Source organism: Pelophylax lessonae, assembly GCF_965119305.1.
Source record: "Pelophylax lessonae genome assembly, chromosome: 3".
NCBI lineage: Eukaryota > Metazoa > Chordata > Amphibia > Anura > Ranidae > Pelophylax > Pelophylax lessonae.
The window spans coordinates 168,947,063-168,967,254 of record NC_138770.1 but is presented as its reverse complement, the minus strand read 5'-3'; the positions used below and the strand labels follow the sequence as shown (position 1 = coordinate 168,967,254).

The window sequence follows — 20,192 nt, the reverse complement described above, 5'->3', positions numbered from 1 at the left end:
CCCCACTGCCACCCCCCCCCCCCCCCCCCCGTCTGGACCTAGAGTCTGATGGGGGTCAAGAGCAGAGAATGCAGCAGAGACCCCCTGGCGTCTCGCCCATTATCCCCACTCTGTAAGCATCCTGGGATAGTGTGTGTCCCACCCTGGTAGTCTGGAGGGGTCTTAATGTAAGAGACCCCTTAGGTGCATGCTCTGCTGTTTGCAGTGTGGGTATAGTGCAGGGGGGTCCCAGTGCAGAGTGCGCAGCAGAATCTCCCCTAAACGTGTGTCCTACCTTCGGGGGGGGGGGATCCCCTTGAAGAGGGTGCAGGAAAGATCCTGGCAGCATGCTTCAATGTTTGTAGCTGATGGTGCCCATTTTCGCTTAGTCTGGCTGGTCTGCGGTTGGCGGCCATGTTTGTGTATTTGGATGATGTCATTGGGATGTTTTCCCTTAGTCTGGCTGGTGTCTGATTGGCAGCCATGTTTGTGTAGCCGGATGATGTCATGGGGGGCCATTTACCCTTAGTCTGGGGGATGCTGGAGACAACTGAAACCTTGTGGGGATGCCAAAGCTCCTCTTCTTCCTTAGTTTCCTCTTCCTGTGCCTGGGATATTTGAACAGGGATAGCGTCCATGATGATGCTGGGTTTGAATTCTCGGCGCTCTTTCGGTCGGTAAGTGAGTCTTTGGGGATCCCTGTTATTATTCTCTGCTGATAGGTACCCTAAGCTTTGAGGGGATCCTTTAGTGGTGCCAAAAGATCGTTTTTGTGCTGCAAGGTCTTCCTTTCCTTTTTGGAGCCTCGGGGTCACATCTCCCCACCTGACTCCCGCATAGAGGTGGCAGGTCCCTCGGAACCCCAGCTTCCCATGGTTGCACGGACGGTGATCCTGCAGTCCTTAGTGTCCCGGATGGAAGTGGCGTGTGTGCAAAGGCCCCGCCTTCCCCTGCTCAGGCTGTCTCATCGGATTCTGAGCCTGATGCTGCCATGGACTCGGCCTGTCCAGGGGGATTTAATATCACATCTCCTGATCCATCTGATAGTGAGGATGATTCCTCCAAGATCGCAGCAGTGAATGATAAAGCACTGGTAGATGCACTCATCACTGCAGTGCGTGAGACTTTAAAAATGGAGGATGCGACTGATGTAGCCACGGACGTTGCTGTGTTGTTTGGTATGCACAAGTCTCATCGTACTCCAAAGGTGTTTCCTTATGTGCCTTATTTTGACAGGCTTTCCTGTAAGAAATGGGAACAACCAAAATTACCCTTTGTGGTCCCCAAACGTTTTGCTGTACGTTACATTTTTGAGGAGTTAAAAAAAAAAGTGGGCTAGTCAACCAGTGGTGGGCACTCCTGTTTCCAGGTTGAATAAAGCAACCATGATCCCAATAGAGGAATCCCCGTCCTTTAAGGACCCGGCTGACAAGAAAGTGGAGACTGTGGCACGCAGCATGTTTAGTGTTGCTGGTTCAGCATTGCGGCCAGTCTTTGCTCTGGTGTCTCAGACTATAGCTGAATGGGCCAAGCCTTTGTGCCAGGGCCTGGGAGGTGAGCAGGTCCTCGCTGCTTATGTTGATTTAACAGACCAGTTGGTCCATGGACTGCAGATTTTTGTGATGCGGCTTTGGATACAGCTCTTGTGCTGTCTAAACTTCCTGTTTCAGCGGTGGCAATTAGGCGCGTGCTGTGGCTTAAGAATTGGTCTGCAGATCAAGCCTCTAAGAGAGCTCTTTTTTTCTGCCCTTTCAAGGTGTTTGCTTTTTTGGGGCTACCCTGGAGGGGGGGGGGAGCATATCCATACTGCCACAGTCAAGGAAAGGGAAGAAGCCTCGCTGCAGACATGGGGCCCTTTTCTCTTACGTCCTCTGACAGTCGTAGCCCGTTCAGTTAGCCTTCACGAGTGGGTAATGCGCCTCTCTGCAGGAGCAGGCTAGGTAGTGAAAAGGTTAAACAAAAGCTTTTGCACATAACACACCTCTAGGGGGCTGTTCCTCAGCCATTACCCATCCGCCACTAGGTGCTGCTCTTCAGTTTTATGTTTCAGTTTCATGCTGCCTAGCATCAGGATTAGGTCTAGGTCTTCCCAGCTGGGACCTATGTCTTTTTTGTTTTTTTATTTTATAAACAGTTTTTTCTTTGAAAATAGTTTTTCTCCTTCACTCACTGTCGCTAGTTAGTCAGGGGGATCCCTGGAGGACTACAAGTGACAGCAGAGCTGGGCCTCGCACTGGATAATATCCTTATGGAGTCCCAGCCTGCCACCGAGTGTCGCAGGTCATTGGTGCGCCCAGGCCTTGCGCCCAGGCCTTGCAACGACAGTGCCCCTGAGGACGGGGACGAGCCTGCGGAGATCCATCTTCGCCGGGATGTCTCAACTCTGGAATGCCCTGTGTTTCTAGCATCCCTTCCTGGCTGCCGGCACCGTCACTCGGGGTGGGGAGGTGTTCCGTATCGGAGCGGAGCCCGCGATCCATGGAATGGTGAGTGATGCTACCCCTGTGTCCCTGGGACAGTTGTCTGTGGGGGTGTTATGTGGGCCCACTCCTGGGGGATGGCAGAAAAAGGGGGTCTCTGTAATATCCCGTCTTCTGGCAGTTTTGTGCGGCCCCTACCTTCCTGCCCCCGCTGGGGGTGCACTGCGGTGTACACTGCTATGGATGGAGGGTGTGGGGGCTGGGTGCATTCTTGGGGATGTTTTCTGAGGTTCCCCGCGGTGGCCAGCTCCTGGGTTTTTACACTGGCTTGGCGCCGATCGCTCGGGCACCATTTTGGGTGAGGGCAGGCTGTTTTGGCTTCTTGTGTGGGCAGCAGCCATTTATTTGTCATTTTTGCGCCGGTTTGGGCGCCATCTTTATTAGTAAGGGCGGTGGCCATTTTGCGAGTGCTTCCTCCTATTTGTTTCTATTAGGCACCATTTTACTTTGGCTCAGGGCATGCATCGGCGTTTAGTGCATGAGGTCACTTCCCTTTTTTTCACTTCTCCACTGCAGCAGCATGTGTGGAGGTCTGGGCAAGTACTCTGTGACACTGTGGGGCTGATTTTTGGCTGTTTTTCAGGCATTTTCCTGCAAAACTGTACTTTCTCTATGGCTATAGTTGTTTTAAAGGGGTCTCCACCGGCGGTGCAGATTTGCGGTGTGGACCTCGGGGACCGCTGATTTTAAAGGACCAGTGCCCCAATACATTTTTTTAATGCAAAATGGAATCCCAGGATAGCAAATTCCCCACAGACCTGGTTGGTGCTTCAGGAACCCCGGAATCCTCTTCCATGGCCTCTTTATTTGCTGCACTGGCGACCTTGGCGTCCAAGGTTGATCTGCTGATGTCTGAATGCCGATTCCCTCTGTCTTTTGACTCAGAGCCTGATGTGGTTGCCACGGACAATGTCCCCCCTGAAGGGGAGGACAGTCCTCTCATTCGGATGGGGTGAAGGGGGAGTCCTCCACTGCGACGCGGGAACGCGCTATAGTGGATGCACTTTTTGTCTCCGTCAAGGAGACTTTAAATGTTGATGATGACAGTCAGGTAGGCAGGTTTCCTTTGGGTCCCGTAAAGTCCAGGAGTCGGGTCAGGTTTTTTCCCTGCCCCGAGGAGTTTCACGAAACCATGAACGGCCAATGGCGTTGCATCAAGCATATGCTGGCAGTGTCTAAGCGGTTTAAATGCCGTTATCCCTTTGCGGATCCTGTAGACAATCGTAGGAAGGTGTCACTAAAGGTGGACCACACTGTTTCTAGGTTGAATGAATCCACATTGATGCCCATGGAGGACTCCCTGTTGTTCGAGGGTCCGGCGGGTAGGTGCGTGGAGACGCTTTCCAGCCACGTACATTTGGTGGCGGGCTCCCTGCTCGAACCTGTGTTCGCTTCGGTGATGTTTTCTCAAGATGTCACGGAATGGTCCAAAGTGCTTAGTGGCAGAGTCGGTTTTTCCGACTGCCCTTGACCTGGTGGATCACATGGCCCATAATGTACTTATGTGATGCAGCCTTGGACGAGGCTCCTTTGGTCGCACGGCTATCTGCGGTTGGGGTCGCAATCCGCCGCATTATTTGGCTGAAAGTTGGTTGGCTGACCACGCTTTCAAGAAGACTGTGTCTGATGTCCCTTATATGGGTATTCAACTTCTTGGAGATACCTTAGATGAGTTGATCAAAGTTCTTAAGTGTGGTAAGAGTACCCTTTTGCCCCAAACCTCTAAAGGTAAAATCACCCCACGCTAGGCGGGGTCCATCCTTAAAGGCCTCAGGTGGTCACAGGAAGCCATGGTCTGGGAAGCCCTGAGACCGGTCAGGCCGGTTCGGCAGCCCAGTCCTCCTCCGCCTGAGGGACGCCCTCACCCGTTTCCGGGGTGGGGGCGTCTGCGTTTACTTTTCAGGAACCCTGGGTGTCCCAAATTCAGGACAGGTGGGTTCACAAACGGATTTGTTCAGGGTGCGAGATCAAGTTCGATCTCGCCTCGCAGACAGGTTCTTTCCATCAAATCTCCGTCTGACTTCCAATCGATTAAAAGATCTCATGGGGGCGGTGCAAGATCTTCTTGCCCAAGGAGTCATTGTGCCAGTCCCTCAGCGGGACAGGTTTCACATGTCCTATTCCAACCTGTTCATGGTTCCCAGAAAAGTGCGTCCGATTCTGGATCTCAAGTATGCACTGCTTCGTGCGGGTGCAGAAGTTCCGGATGGAATCCATCCGGTCGGTGGTGGCGTCGTTGAGTCCAGGGGACTTCTGGCCTCCATCCTCTTAAAGGATGCATATCTGCACATCTCTATCTACGAAGGTCATCAGCGATATCTCCGCTTCGCAGTGGCAAAGGAGCATTTTCAATTTGTGGCATTACCCTTTGGTCTCGCTTCGGCTCCCAGGGTATTCGCCAAGGTTTTGGCTTCGGTGCTGGCTTTGCTGTGCGTGAAGGGGATTACAGTCCTTGGTTATCTGGACAACCTCCTGTTGAGGGCGAGCTTGTGTGCCACTCTTGTCAAGCGATCGAACGGTCACGGTTCAGGCGCTCCATGAGTTCGAGTTGACAATCAACTTTCAGGAGTCAGCACTGACCCCGTCAGTTTGTCTTGGTTACCTGGGGATGGTCCTGGACTCCGCTCACGCAAGGTTTTTTCTCCCGGAGGAAAAACTTTAAACCCGGCAGGGCGAGATTAGGTCCCTCAGGGACAACAATCTCTCCTCCTCTCCTCTCTACAGGCCTGCATGCGGTCCCTGGGTCGGTTGGTTTCGGCCTTCAAAGCCATTTCCGTTTGCTCAGTTCCCAACGAGATCTCAGTCATTGGACAAGAGGATATCTTCACGCCACCTCACGAGAGTGGACTTTTCGTGGTGGCTCCTGTCACCTGCTCTGACACAAGGCAAATCTTTTCGGACTTTGCTGTGGACAGTGCTTACCACGGATGCCAGCCTGTCGGGCTGGGGTGAAGTTCTGGGCACACTTTGGGCCCAGGGGACGTGGTTGGCAAAGGAATCCTCCTTGCAGATAACAGTCTTGAAGCTCCGAGCAATCAAGCTCTGCTTGTTCCATTGGCCGACTCGGCTTCAGGGTCGCCCGGTTCATGTTCACTTGGACAACGCCACGGCGGAGGCTTACGTCATTCACCAAAGGGGGCACCAAGAGTGCCCGGGCGACCCAGGCAGTGGCCGAGTTCCTGTCTTGGGCTAAGTTGCAGGTTCCAGCGGTTTTGGCTGTTCACGTTCCGGGAGTGGAGCACTGGCAGGTAGACTGTCTTTCGTCGCCAGTCCTTGGACCAGGGGGAATGGTCCCTGCATCCGGGGGTGTTTCCCCTCCTGAGTGCCGGTGGGGGACTGGCTTGGTTTGAGTCTCGTCTCAACTAAAAGGTGGGAAAGTTCGTTGCCATAACCTGCGATCCTCTGGCAGACGCCACGGACGCGTTGGTGGTGCCCTGGCACCAATATCGGCGGTTTTGTGTCTTCCCTCCGATTCCTCTGCTGTCCAGGTTCCTCCGCCGGTTGGCGTCTGAACGGGTACAAGTGATTCTGGTAGCCCCAGACTGGCCTTGTCGGTCTTGGTACACAGACATCGTGCAGATGGTTGTCGAACTGCCCTGACGGGTTCCGCTGTGAGACGATCTACTTTCTCCAGGGCCTATATTCCATCCTGCTTTACAGTCTCAGGCTTTGACGGCATGGCTGTTAAAAGCCAAGCTTGGAGAGGAGAGGGTCTCTCGGATGCTGTTATTCCTGCCTTACTAAAGGTTCGGAAAACTACCTCCAGGAAGATTTACCATCATACCTGGAAGGCGTATGTTGCCTGGGGTGAGTCGCAAGGGTTTCATCCAAGCTTCTTTTCGGTAGCGAGGGTTTTGGCCTTCCTGCAGGCAGGTGTGGATCAGCGCTGGGCACGGTCAAAGGTCGGTTGTCCCTTGGCGACCAATTCCTCGATTCGCACCTTTACTCAAGGGGTGCGTCATCTGGCTCCCCCGCGGAAGGCTCCTTGCCTCCGTGGGGACTGAATTTTTTTTTTTTGTCCGTTTTCTTATAACGGCCTCCCTTTGAGAACATCCGAGACACAGCTCTGCCTGGGTTGTCCCAGAAAGTTGCCTTTCTGGTGGCTGTCACAGAGTGTTGGTATTGGTGGCTCGGTCTTGCTGGTCGCCTTTATTTTTGGTCGTTTATTGGGATAACGTGGTCCTGCGACCCACTCAGTCTTTTCTTCCTGCGGTGGTGTCTTCTTTCCACCTCATCATAGGTCTTTCGTCCGCCTTGGGCAAAGCTCAAGCATCACAAGGACTTTGTCCTGCGTTCCTTGAATGTGGTCCGGGACATCCCACTTGTGAAGGCTAACTGAACGGGACTGTCAGAGGACATAAGAGAAAATAGAATTTTTGTAAGAACTTACCGTAAAATTATTTTCTCTGAGTCCTCTGACAGTCGCAGCCCCCCGCCCCTCTATTTTTTGGGGTTGATTTTCTTCCTGTACTGCTTGCTACAAAACTGAAGAGCAGCACCTAGTGGCTGATGGGTTATGGCTGAGGAACAGCTGTCTAGATGTGTGTTATGTGTAAAAGCTTTTGTTAACCTTTTCACTTCCTAGCCTGCTCCTGCAGAGAGGCACATTACCCACTCGTGAAGGCTAACTGAACGGGCTGCGACTGTCAGAGGACTTGGAGAAAATAATTTTATGGTAAGTTCTTACAATAATTCTATTTTTCTCAGCCCATAGAAAATTTTTTGTGCTTCTGGGACAGAGAATAAGGGAAATGGATCTTTTAAATCTTCCCCGTGAGGTTCAAAGCAAACTTGGTTGGGTAAGCCTAGAGCTCGCTTTCCCGAACCAGCAGACAAGACTCTTTCAGCATGAAGGTCTGCCCCCACCCGTTATTGTGGTGGGGGGACATCTTCGCTGGTTTCCGGCCCCGTGGACGACTTTGGTGAGCTTCAAGGGGATCCCCAAAATGTTTCTTTTGGGGGTACCCAGAAAGGGTGACAAGGACAAAGCTTGTTCTTTTCAGTTTTTTTTAGGCCCCAAGTCTCCTTGTGCTGATTTAATTCCTGCAAAGGTCCAGGTGATGTCTGCACTACCTAAGGTCCCCCCCATCCCTGTTCAGGGAATTGATTTACCTAGGTCTGATTTTAATTCTGACCAGGGTGGTCCTTCCTCTGGACAAATTTCAGAAACCACAGGCCCGTGATTCACCGGCTGCTGTCACACAGACAGTTCTCTCTCCCGATTTGCATACAGGTTCTGAGTCTGGTAGTATCCACCTTCAAGACAGTTTGCACAGTCCTACATGCAGCTCCTATAGCAGGTTCAGCTCCACAGAAGGATACTGAAGTTCGTGATGAGGTCACTGTGTTTTCTGACTGACGCTACAGGTGTCCAATGGCCACAGTAGGACCAGTATCATGCTCTGCTAAGGCTCCTTGCGCAATTACTGCAAGGAATCAAGAGCGATTATCTTCCAATCATCCTGGTGGCTGTAAACTTCTCTTGGGGGGCTTCCTCTCAGAGAAGACCAGTTGTCCCAAGGGCTGATCTACCATCCTGCTTTACAGTCGCTGGTTTTAATGGCTTAGCTATTGAAAGCCAGGTACTAAGGGATAGAGGTCTGTCTGGATCAGTGATCCCTACTATGGTGAAGGCGAGGAAGTCGCCTTCCAGCAAGATATATCTTCGTACATGGAAAGCGTACATTTCTTGATGTGAGATGATTGGCACTCATCCTCGATCCTTTTTGGTCGCTTGAATCCTAATCTTCAACAGGACGTTGATCAGAATTTGGCCTTGAGTACCTTCAAGGGACAGGTATCTGCCCTAGCAATCTTCTTTCAGCGACCCCTAGCCATGCACTCTTTAATTCGTACCTCCATTCAGGGGAGTTCGACATGTGGCTCCACCTGTACGATCTCTTTTGCTGCCATGGGATTTAAATTTAGTACTTTTGGTTCTCCAGAAACCTCAATTTGAGAATATTCGGGAGATTCCCTTGCCTACATTATCCCAGAAGGTGACATTTTTGGTGGCTATTGCCTCAGCCCGCAGGGTATCGAATTTGGCGGCATTATCCTGTCACAGTCCCTATTTAGTGGTCCATAGGGGATAAAGTGGTTCTTCGTCCCTGTCCATCATTCCTGCCCAAAGTTGTCTCTGACTTTCGTTTGAATGAGTACATTGCGTTGCCTGCCTTGTGTCCCAAGTCGGCTCATCCCAAGAAATTTGCTTTGCATAGCTTGGATGTGGTTTGTGCGATTCGGGTGTATCTGGCAGCGATTGTGTCTTTTTGTAGGTCAGACTCGCTTTTTGTGCTTACGGGCAGACCAAGAAAAGGGGGGGCTGCTTCTTCGGCTACCATCTCTAGATTGATCAGACAGACGATTACTCAGACTTATTCCATTAAAGGTGCGGTTCCAGCTTTCTCTTTCACGGCCCATTCTACTTGGGTGCTGAGTGCTTCTTCGGCCTTCCGTCATTGGGCTTCAATATCGCAAGTTTGCAAGGCGGCCACTTGGTCGTCCCTGCATACCATCACAAAATTTATAAGGTAGATACTTGGGCATCTGCGGATGCTTTGTTTGGCCGCAAAGTTTTGCAGGCTGCTAATTAAGAGGAGCTGTTCCCTCTTGAGGGGGTGTTTTTTCTTTAAACCTTTATTTTTCAGACAGGGCTTCTGTGACCCAGTTAAGGCTCCTGTGTCCTGGTTAAGGGCTCTTATGTTTAGCTTTGGGTTATTTTCCCCACCCCTCATTTTCCTTTTGCCACTGGTTTTGGACTTCCCACTGGTTATGATTTATGGAGTGCTGTATCCGTCGATGAACTCTTTAGTTTTGATGAACTTTTTTTTAATTAATTTTACAGTAAGTACAAAAATCCCATTTCTCTTTCGTTCGTTTATTGACGGACACAGCTCTTTATCTTCATGACTGTAGGGTTATACTGCCCCCTACAGGAGTAGGGCGCTAGGCAGAGAAGAGCTAGAGCACGCCTATGGGGGATATACTCCCACTTTCTGCTATAGGCATTCCGTTTTTTTTCTGCCTAGTCAGGAGTAGAGGACCTAGTTCCTTGCTGGGATCTCTGGTCCTAGAGATTTTTTTTATTTTTAAACTGAATTTTTTCCTTTTTTTTTTTTTATTATTTTGTTCCTGTGAGAATCTATCAATTGCCGAACTGGGCGACAAACTGGATAATATAGATCCTTAGGGTCCCCCCAGTCCGACTAGCAAGCGCATGCAGACCGCAGCTCCGCGCTAGGTCGGCCGTATGCGCTCTTCAAGACATTTAACGACATAGCCCCACTGAAAGGTGGGCTGGCCAGCGGGTTAAACGTCTCGCGAGGGCGCATACGAACTGGCTTCAGCCTGAGTCCCAGCGTTTCCTCTGTTTGGGTCGATAGCCCGGATAGATAAAGCGGTGTCTTGTCCTGAGCGGTGCCCACCCTGTTCTGGTGTGGTAAGTAGCTGTCCCCCCCTATACCCCTGGTGGATGTTGGGGTGGACGTGAGCCCCTCCCTGGGATGGTCGGAGACCCGGGTTCCCCTTCTTCCCAATTGCATCACCCCTCCCCCTGGCTTGGGGGTCTATTGCGGTCTGTGTCCTCATCTGCTCACACCCCAACCGATGGTGGGGAGTGCCTGGTTGGGTTGTCTCTCCCTCTTGCTGCTATACAGCGGCACTGCTGTGCTTGGCTATGTGGCACTAACAGCACGGTAGGGTGTCCCTTGCAGTGTTTTTACACTTTGTTGTGTGGATTCTCCTTCTCCATTCATGGAGTCTTTGAAGCATGTCTCACCACCTGATCCCCTCTGAGGCTGCCGGGCCCTCTGGGGCCCCACAACTGGCTGCTCTGATGGCAGTCTTGGAGTCCCCGGTTTCCAAAGTGAATTTGGTCCTGGGAAAACGGGCTCCCAAAAAGCGTCTCCCACCTTCACCTGCTTCCTCTCTCTCGTCGGATCCAGGGTCTGATTTGGCTGCCGCAGATGCTAGTTACCCTTCAGGGTCTGCGTCCACACACCTGGTGTGCTCAGGTAGTGAGGATGATTCCTCTGGTCCTCTCACCGCACATGAAAAGTCACTAGTGGATGCACTGATTGTATCGGTGCATGAAACTTTCCATATGGAAGATCAGAGCCGCGGGTCACCCACAAGTCCTCCAAAGCGATGAGGGTGTTCCCCTTTCCCGCCTTTGACGATATTGCCTCAAATCAGTGGGGGGGTTGGGTCCCCAAAACGCACCTTTCAATCCCTAAGTGTTTTGCAATGCGGTACCCTTATGAGGAGTCCCTCCTTAAAAAAATGGACGGTACCTCTTGTATTGGAAACTGGGGGGTCCACTTGTCACTGTCATAGCGGTAGAAGAGTCCCTGATCTTCTCTGATCCGGCTGATAGGCTGTCAGAGGCCTTGACCTGCCAATATGTTCACTGTGGCTGGGTCAGCACTTAGGCCGGTGTTTACCATCACCCTGCTATGACTGAATGGGCAAAAGCTTTACACCAGGACCTGGAGACCAAACGGCTCCCTTCTGAGTTTGTGGAGCTTGCAGATCAGTTGGTCCAAGAGCTACATTTTGTCTGTGACGCCTTGTTGGATGTCGCTCCCCTGCTTCTAAACTGTCTCTGTAGTGGTCCTGCGGCGCATTATCTAGCTGAAGTGCTGGTCTGTGGACCAGGCTTCTAAGAAAGCCTTGTCTGATCTTCCATTCATGGGGGATCGCCTGTTTGGAGCTTCCTTGGATGACATCATCAAAGGCCTTATAGGGGGAAAGAGTACTCTTCTTCCTCAGGCTTCCAAGGGTAAGGAGTCCCATCGCAGATGGGGTCCTTCCTTTTTTGTTTAAAAGCGGCCTTTTCGTTCCTCTGGATCTCAAGTAGGTCTGAACGATAGTCGATATGATATCGACTATGGTTCTGTGGCCGTAGGCGATATTCATATCGCCGAGGTCACGATATTTGCATAGGCAGGGGGAGGGACTCGGAGGAGGACAGGAGGACTCGCAGACTTCCGTGTTAGGCAGGGACTCGGAGGAGAACTCACACATCCAATCCACTGCAGGCTGCAGCCCGCCCCACACGTTCAGTGAGTCTCACTCTCCGCCCTAGTTTTTTCAATGGCACATTCAGGCAACCAATCACGCCGTGAGCAGCTGCACAGCTAACCAATCACGCGTGCCTGCACACCTGATTGGTTCGCTGTGCCGCTACTCACGGCGTGATTGGCTCCCTGAATGTGCCATTGAGAAAACTAGGGCGGAGAGTGAGACTCACTGAACGTGTGGGGCGGGCTGCAGCCTGCACGAGTGAGTAATGTATGCGGCTGTGCTCCTTTCTAATCCACCGCTCCAGCCTCCTACCACCACTGCCAGTAGCAGTATATATATGTGAAATACAATAAATAATCTAAACAATCTATATTGACATGGTGTGTATACAAAAAGGGAAAAGTAGATGTATGTATATGTAGAGGAAAATAAATTATTACTAATTCAGAGGTGATTTATATATTAATAATTTATTTTCCTCTACATATACATACATACATCTACTTTTCCCTTTTTGTATACACACCATGTCAATATAGATTATTTATTGTATTTCACATATATACTGGCAGCACCAATCACTTCCTCTTCCTTTTTATAATCTATTATATAACCCCTTCCAGGGTTATATTCTGAAGTGGGCTGCAGCCAACCTCCTTTATATTTCTCCATATAAAGGACGGGTCCCACAATATCGCAATATATATTGTTGGAAAAAAAATATTGCAATATATTTTTTTTCCAATATCGTGCAGGCCTAATCTCAAGACAAGGGATCTAAAACCTTCTGTGCCTCCAATGGGGGTTCCAAAAAGTCTTGATCTGGCACACCAAGAGCAGGGTCTGTCAGGACTGCGGACAAAAACTCCTCTGCATGAAGGGGACGGGACGTCTTCGCTGGTTTCCAGACCCATGGACCTTCCTGATCCAGGGCTATTGGGTTCACAAAGTAATTTGATCCAGCTACTAGATCGAGTTTCGATCATATCCTCCGGAAAGGTTCTTCCTTTCCAATCTGCACTTATCCCCAGATCGCTTACATGATCTCAGTGCAAGACTTGTTACTTCAAAGAGTGATTGATCTGGTGCCGATGTCGGAAAGTTTTCGAATTTTCTATTCAAACCTGTTTACGGTTACAAGGAAGGAGGGCAAGGTCGTCCGATTCTGGACCTCAAGGCACTAAACTGCTTTGTGCGGATACGGAAGTTCTGAATGGAATCTTTTTGCACGGTGGTGGCGTCCCTACATCAGGGGCATTTTCTTGCATCCATCGACATCAAGGACGCTTACCTTCACTTTCCCATTTGTATCACCCATCAGCGCTTCCTCCGCTTTGCCGTGGGCAAAGAGCATTATCAGTTTGTGGCATTACCCTTTGGTCTCGCCTCTGCTCCTCGGGTCTTCACTAAAGTGTTGGCCCTGGTTCTAGCATTACTGCGTCAGCGGGGATCGCGATCTTGGGGTACCTGGACGATAATGCTTTTGCGAGCAGAGTCTTCGACTGCTCTGTTGGCCCAATTGGAGATCACTCTGCTAATGCTGAGGGAGTTCGGTTGGATTCTGAATCTTCAGAAGTCTGCTCTGGTCCCGTCCACAAGCCTGGAATATTTGGAACTGACTCTGGACTTGGCCTCGGCCTGAGTGTTTCCCCCTCTGGCAAAACTTCAGAAGTTGCAGGAGGCATTCCGGCTTCTGCAGTCCAGCAGACGGTTATCTCTTCGGACTGGTGCTAGGCCTTATGGTGTCTACCTTTTTGAGGTGGTTCCGTTTGCACAGTTCCATATAAGATTTCTGCACAAGGGGATTCTGGTGAAATGGAACAAGAATCCTCAGTTTCTGAACAATCTGATCCTGTTGAGCCGGAGCATAAGGAGGTCCCTGGTTTGGTGGCTTCGCTCTCCGGCTTTTCTTCAGGGAAAATCCTTTTTTCCCCTGTACTGGACGGTTGTCACCATGGATGCCAGCCTATCTGGATGAGGAGGTGTCCTCGGCACGGAGTGTGCTCAAGGGGTCTGGACTCTGGAAGAGTCCAGACTACCAATCAATGTACTGGAGCTCCGAACGATCAGGCTTTGTCTGGATCATTAGCCAAATTGTCTCCAGGGGTGTCCAGTACGCCTACAATCGGGCAATGCCATGGCTGTGGCCTATGTTAATCACCAAGGGGGCACAAGAAGTGTCCTGGCGGCTTGGGAAGTAGCCAGCATTTTAAGGTGGGAAGAATGGTTTGTTCCAGCCATCTCTGCTGTGCAAATTCTAGGAGTGGAAAATTGTCAGGCGTACGATCTCCGTCGACAGGCGTTCAATCAAAGAGAATGGTCGCTTCATCCGGAGGTGTACCATCAGTTGTGTCTCTGGTAGGGGAACTCCCGAGGTGGATCTGTTTGCCTCTCGCCTTAACAGGAAAGTGCAGAGGTTTGTGGCATGGTCTCGGGATCCTCTAGCCGATGCCAGAGACGCTTTAGTGGCTCCCTGGAGTCATTATCGTCTGATATACGCCTTTCCTCCTCAAACTTCTGCCTTGACTCCTGCGCAGTATTGAAGCAGAAGGGATTCTGGTCATCCATGTGGCTCCGGATTGGCCTTTTTTTGGTAAGCTGATCTGGTACGGCTAGTCATCGATTCTCCCTGGAGGCTCCCTCTCAGGGAAGATCAGTTGTCTCAAGGTACAATCTTCCATCCTGCTTTACAGTTGCTGGCTTTGACTGTTTGGCTGTTGAAAACCAGGTGTTGAAGGATTGAGGGTTGTCTGAATCGGTGATTCCTACGCTTTTAAAAGCTAGAACATCTACATCCAGGAATATTTACCATCGAACTTGGAAGATGTACATAGCATGGTGTGAGTCTCTTGGGGTTCACCCTCGCTCCTTTTCGGTGACTTGAATATTGGCCTTCCTCCAGTGAGGGGTTGAGCAGCGTTTGGCCTTGAGTACCATCAAGGGCCAGGTTTCGGCCTTGGCGATTTTCTTTCAACGTCCGTTGGCCACACACTCCTTAGTGCGTACCTTCCTCCAGGGAGTGAGACACTTGGTTCCCCCGGTGCAGTCGCCATTGCCGCCATAGGACCTCAACTTTGTGTTGTTAGTGCTTCAGAATCCACCCTTTGAGAATATTCGGGCGATTCCCCTGCTTGCGTTGTCCAAGAAGGTGGCCTTTTTGGTGGCTAATACTTCTGTGCGCAAGGTGTCTGAGCTGGCGGCACTGTCTTGTCGTTCACCTTCTCTAGTGGTTCACAGGGATAAGGTGGTTCTTCGACCATGTCTGTCGTTCCTTCCAAAGGTTGTCTCCCAATTTCAACAGACACCTCTGCAAGTGGTTGCAAAACAAGGCTCAACACCGGTTTAAATAATAAAAGAAAAATTTTATTGAAGAAAAATGATTAGCATAAAAAAGTCAAAGAAAATCCACATTTGACTGGATATTGACCTGTAGAAGCGCTTCCAGATATTAAACCATATCTACACACACAAACACATGTTAGGGCCCAATCTGCTCCACCCTGCACTCTATGGACTCCCACCCTACTCATCCTTAACAGAAAAGTATACATTCCAAAGATATCCCATTAATAGTAATAGGCATAAGGCATTCAACGTTTGGGTATTACTGTATGGATGCGGGGCAGTCCAAACTCAAGGTCATTAAGCTCACTGTCCTCTCACTCAGAGGGCTTCAAAGAGGCTTGTTCCCAGGTAAGCTGAACACACTGAAAATAAATAATGGTTATTAATAGCATGAATTGATCTTGCAACAGATGGGTGGAGATAGCATATCCTCTATGATCATTATGGAAACAACAGAATTCGGTCTCCATATCAGGTTTAAGGCAGTTCGGTAAATGATCAATAGGTCTTTATCAAGGTGAGTAGGCAAGAAGTGGACGCTCAAGGACAAAATTTTGCTTAATCCATAGAGAGAGAATATTAGTTCCACATAAATATTGGATCACTCCCCCAACAGTCCTGTGTGCAGTCACCACTTATCTGTTGAAATTAGATTTTTGGATACCAATTGGCTGGAAAAAAAAACATTTTCCCCATCACAGACTTTAGAACATGGTAAGGAATGAAAACCTTTAATATCAGTAAGTGATGAACTTAAAGCGTCCTGGGTCACTCCCTGCACCAACCTATGTCTCAACAGGCTGGTTTAGCTGGATATAACCCCCTACAGACTTCATGGAGTATAGTCCTCTATAGAACTTCTGGCATAGTTACGCTGCTGCTAGAAACATTAATGTGGAGCAGTCTTATATATGGTGTTTCTATGGTATAAACCTTGGGTTATATTAGTTTCCCCTTCTTTCGGTGGTCTAGTTTGAATGTAGTGGTCTTCTTTCTACCAGTAACCACCGGCGCTCCAGATGGATCAGACAGACTGTGGTTCAGGCTTAGTCTGTTAAGGATTAGGTTCTTCCTTTCCCTGTCAGGGCGCTCATTACTCCGGCACTTAGTGCCTCCTGGGCCTTCCTTCATCAGGCGTCAGGGATGCAAGTTTGCAACTGCTTTTTACAAAACTGAATACCTATAGTAGGAGTTGGGTGTATACCCCCAGGGACTGCCCCATAGGCATGCTCAAGCTTTTCTCTGTCTAGTGTCCTACTCTTAAACGGGGCAGTATAACCCTACTGTCATGAAGATGTAGAGCTGTGTCCGTTAGTGAACATCAGAGAAATGGATTTTACGGTAAAAATCCCATTTTTTTCCCTCTGATTATCTGATTATTCAGATATTGCCCTAATATGTACACACAGATATTTGGTAGCCTTGGTTAGTAAGTTCTAGTCTGAAAAACTTTATACTTCATTGATAAGACACTTTGCAAAGCTATTGTAAAGCATTTAACTTGCTTTAGGGCCATTTCATACTAAGGTCCCTTGCACAATGGTATCATAATTTACTGATGTTTACTTAGGAACTTGTGACACCCCTGTGCAAGGGGCCAAAAACTGTATGTAAATACCTGAGTAATGTTGAGTATTGACGAAAAAAGGTGTGCAAACTTAAAGATGAGTAAAATTATTCTTCTTTGCCAGTGTTGTAAAATACTCACTTATACACAAGTAAATTATTGCACTTGAATGTAACATTTTCTATTTTTCTATTTTTGTTTTACTTCTCTGTACTCAATGATGTATTGCTAACCTTTACTCAGTTGTTTGCAATGTCCCATAGACAACATTTAATTTCAGATCAGTAATAAAAACTCAGCATTTTTTACTCCCGTGTTCAACAGGCCTAACAGCCTTGCTATGTAGCAACTTACCAATGACAGAATAGAGATGAAAGTGCTTGCAAGATACTGCTGTGTTTGGCAAGGGAGGTCACTAGGCCATATCAGCAGGTGGTGATAGTGTTCTGATTGCTGAATGTGATAAGACCCTTGAGCAACTTGATGCCTTTGAATGACTTGTGAATGCTTGCTTAACAGAAATCTTTCCAGGTTAACGTCTACTACCTTGGATTAGTGTATGGACATGTGTGGAATGTTGAAATTGACAGTTTGTCTGAATGAAAAATTGCCAGTTTTGAGTTTGGTTGTCCTTAAATTACCTCTGTGATTTGTTTTCATAAATAGTTTTCAGAGTTGATCATATTGGCTGAGATTGTTCAGCATAATGTGTATATGTTAAAGCACACCTGTCATAAGACCATTGGGGCTGCTGCTGGCCTGAGAATACTAGTTCACTGGCTGTGTCCAGCTTTGAAATTAAAGGACACAGACCTGAAAGGAGCATATGCAGCAAAATGTTTCAGAATTTGTCGTTGGTTTGTTGAAATCTAAAGCATTTGCAACCTGAACCATTTTCTCAGGACTGGTGTACTTTAAATAAAAATTAAATAAATGCATATTTTTCTCCAGGTAACAATATGCATTTTTTTCTGGAGCCTTCAGAGCATTGCAGCTGCAATCGGCAGGTCACAGGTGCAGGCAGACAGTGGAGAGCAAGAAAGTCAATGAACTACAAAGGCACTCACCAGTGCCCTTGCAGTTAATTGAGAACTACAAGTCGTCTGCTGCAGTGGAAGAGACAGTAGTTGTAATTCATTCATTCACAGATCACTGTGAATGAATGATTTGGCCATGTGACTGGAGAAGATCCCCTGCCCGCTCTAACAGCGGAGGGCCGGAGGGGCACAGAAAGGTGCTCTTTGGTAACATGTTACACCCTAAATAGGGGTGTAACATTTAACAGGTTACCAAAGGTGCACCTATCCTTTAAGGACTGTGCGACATCTCCTGGGATTGGTGTCCTATCCATGTAAAAGAATAGGAGCAACATACAAATGCAAATAAAACCACATGGACATTTGATGTATGCTGTCATCAGATACTCATTCTTACAAGTTAAGAGGACTGTCAGGCAGTCTGTATAATATGAATGACTGATACAGCTAGCCATTGTGAAGATTGTGTGGGTTTTATAGTCATACCTAGTTCAGAAAATAATTGAAATCATAATAAAAAAGTTAACTCGTATGCCTCATTTCCTCTGATTATACTGACTTTATCACTTGTAAATGTTCTGTGCAGGTACTGTAAGAATTGAGATGTTTCGAAATATGCAGAACGCAGAAATCATCAGGAAAATGACTGAGGAGTTTGATGAGGTATAAAGCAATGGCAGCCCTATATGGCTTAAAATATGTTCAGTTCACTACTTCTAGTATCAGTCATATAGTTGCTAGCATATATGTTTCTACCGTTGCTCTTCTCTTCCCCTTTTTCTTTTATTTTTAAAATTTTCAGCAAAGTAAAATGTTATAACTGATTTTCAGGGTATAAGGTTATGCAACAATTGTCTAAGGCAATATCTGGATATTTTGGTCCAAGTTACTAAAGTTATGTATGTGCCTGAACAGTATTTTGGTCCAAGTGTTAAGCTTCCAGATATTAGAAATGTGGCCATACTGAAAAAAAGTTGCTCTTCTTGAGTGTTAAGTGAGTTCATGGTAGTGACTGCTGTCAATGATAAGATATACTGAAACCAGAGCACTCAGAATCTGGTGCAGCTGTGCATGGTAACCAATCCGCTTCTAACTTCAGCTTGTTCAATTAAGCATTAACAAAAAAATCTGGAAACTGATTGGTTTCGATGCAGAGCTGTACCAGATTTTGCACACTCCAGTGTTAGTAAATAACCCCCAATGTGCCTGCTGCAATATTCTGAGGCACACATAGGGGACGGAGTAAAATTTACAGAACATTAGTATTCCACCAAGCAGCAGAAGCTGGTGGGACTGAAACAGGTGAGGCTGGAATACTTTAATTATAATATAGGAACCCCTTTAATGGATTTTATAGTGGTTTTTGCACCCATTGAGGAGAGATTTCCACTGGCTTCCTGTGTGGACACCAGCATACCGTATATGCCAGTGTATAAGACTACTTTTGAACCTTAAAAACATCCCCCAAAAATCAGGTGTCGTCTTATACATGGAGTATAAAATGTGAACCTTAAGATAACTCCAGGTTTAGGACTACTTTACATAATTTATTTGGGCCAAGCTGGCCCAAATTGAACTTCCCTAATCTGTCAGCCCGTTGGATGTGGGGTAATACTGTAAGTACAGTGGCTTCAGCTACATGCAGTATACCGCGCTGAGCCAATCACGGTGAGCAATGTTTTCTATTAATGAATACAAAGCCTGCTCGGATTGGCAAAGTCAGAGAGGCGGCTGATGTTACAACCTCTGACTCGGCCAATCTGAGCTGGCTGTGTATTTATTAATAGAATTAGCGAAATGAAAAATTTGGGCTGAAACGGAAACCGAAAATTCAGGATGCCCTTGGCCTAAAACCGAAACCAACTTTTTTCCCCCAAATGATCTTAAAAGTTTTTTCTATCATTTTATTATTATTAGATTAAAATGAATATAATGTTTGAGGGTTTACAGTAATTTTCTAGCAAAAATACCAATTTAAACTTCTGGTGTTACTATTAATAAATATTACTTTTTTCTGAATTATTATGAAGAAATGTGAAGAGTAAATCCCCAGACTGCCAACAGAAGTGACATTGGAGAAGTTGTGAGCAGTGTGAGTGGTCTGCCCGCTCCCTGGAACAGCTCCCAGGTGTCACTCTGTACATGGCTCATTACATCAGCCCAACATTCACCGTCCAGCTCCAGGTCCGCCTCCTCCGGGTAGTGGAACCCCGAGATCCCCTCCGCCGTCTTCATCACCACCTGAGCTGAGGAGCAGGGTAGCGTGCTCTCGCCCATTCCTGGAACACCCGGTGCACCTACCACACACCAAGCATTCCCATACAGTACAAGGCACACACTCCGCTCTTCTTCAGCAATTTCCACACTTCACCATAGACACCACAAAGAGCAGGTTGGAGCACTAAAGACTTCTGACTCTGGTTGCACTGCAAGTGGATGTCGGAGGACACGGACTGCGGCGGCCATTCATTTCTCTATCGCTCATTAACGGAGGCTGTCCTCTGATGCATATCAGTAGGGTAATACCGCCCCCTACAGGAGTAGGACACTAGGCAGAAAGAATTTCTGGTTACGCCTATGGGCAGTCCCTGGGGGTATACCCTCTCTCTTCCTGCATAGGATGTCCGTTTTTAATCTGCCTAGTCAGGAGTAGACCTAGTTGCTTGCTGGGATCTTTGGTCCTGGCATAGAAATAATTTTTTATATATAGATTTATTTATCTTTTTTAGCTTGCCTTTTTTTCTCCGGAACATTTTT

At 48.1% G+C, this 20,192-nt stretch overlaps 1 protein-coding gene across 1 annotated transcript in view; it reads left to right on the top strand.

Annotated features, from left to right (window-relative positions):
* The window catches only part of STAG1 (STAG1 cohesin complex component), a 223,978-nt gene that overhangs the window by 12,225 nt on the left and 191,561 nt on the right, over positions 1-20,192 (top strand). The window contains exon 5 of the mRNA XM_082249885.1: positions 18,022-18,098. Within this exon, the coding sequence (XP_082106011.1) occupies positions 18,022-18,098 (77 nt within the window). The remainder of the gene's footprint in view (positions 1-18,021; positions 18,099-20,192) is intronic.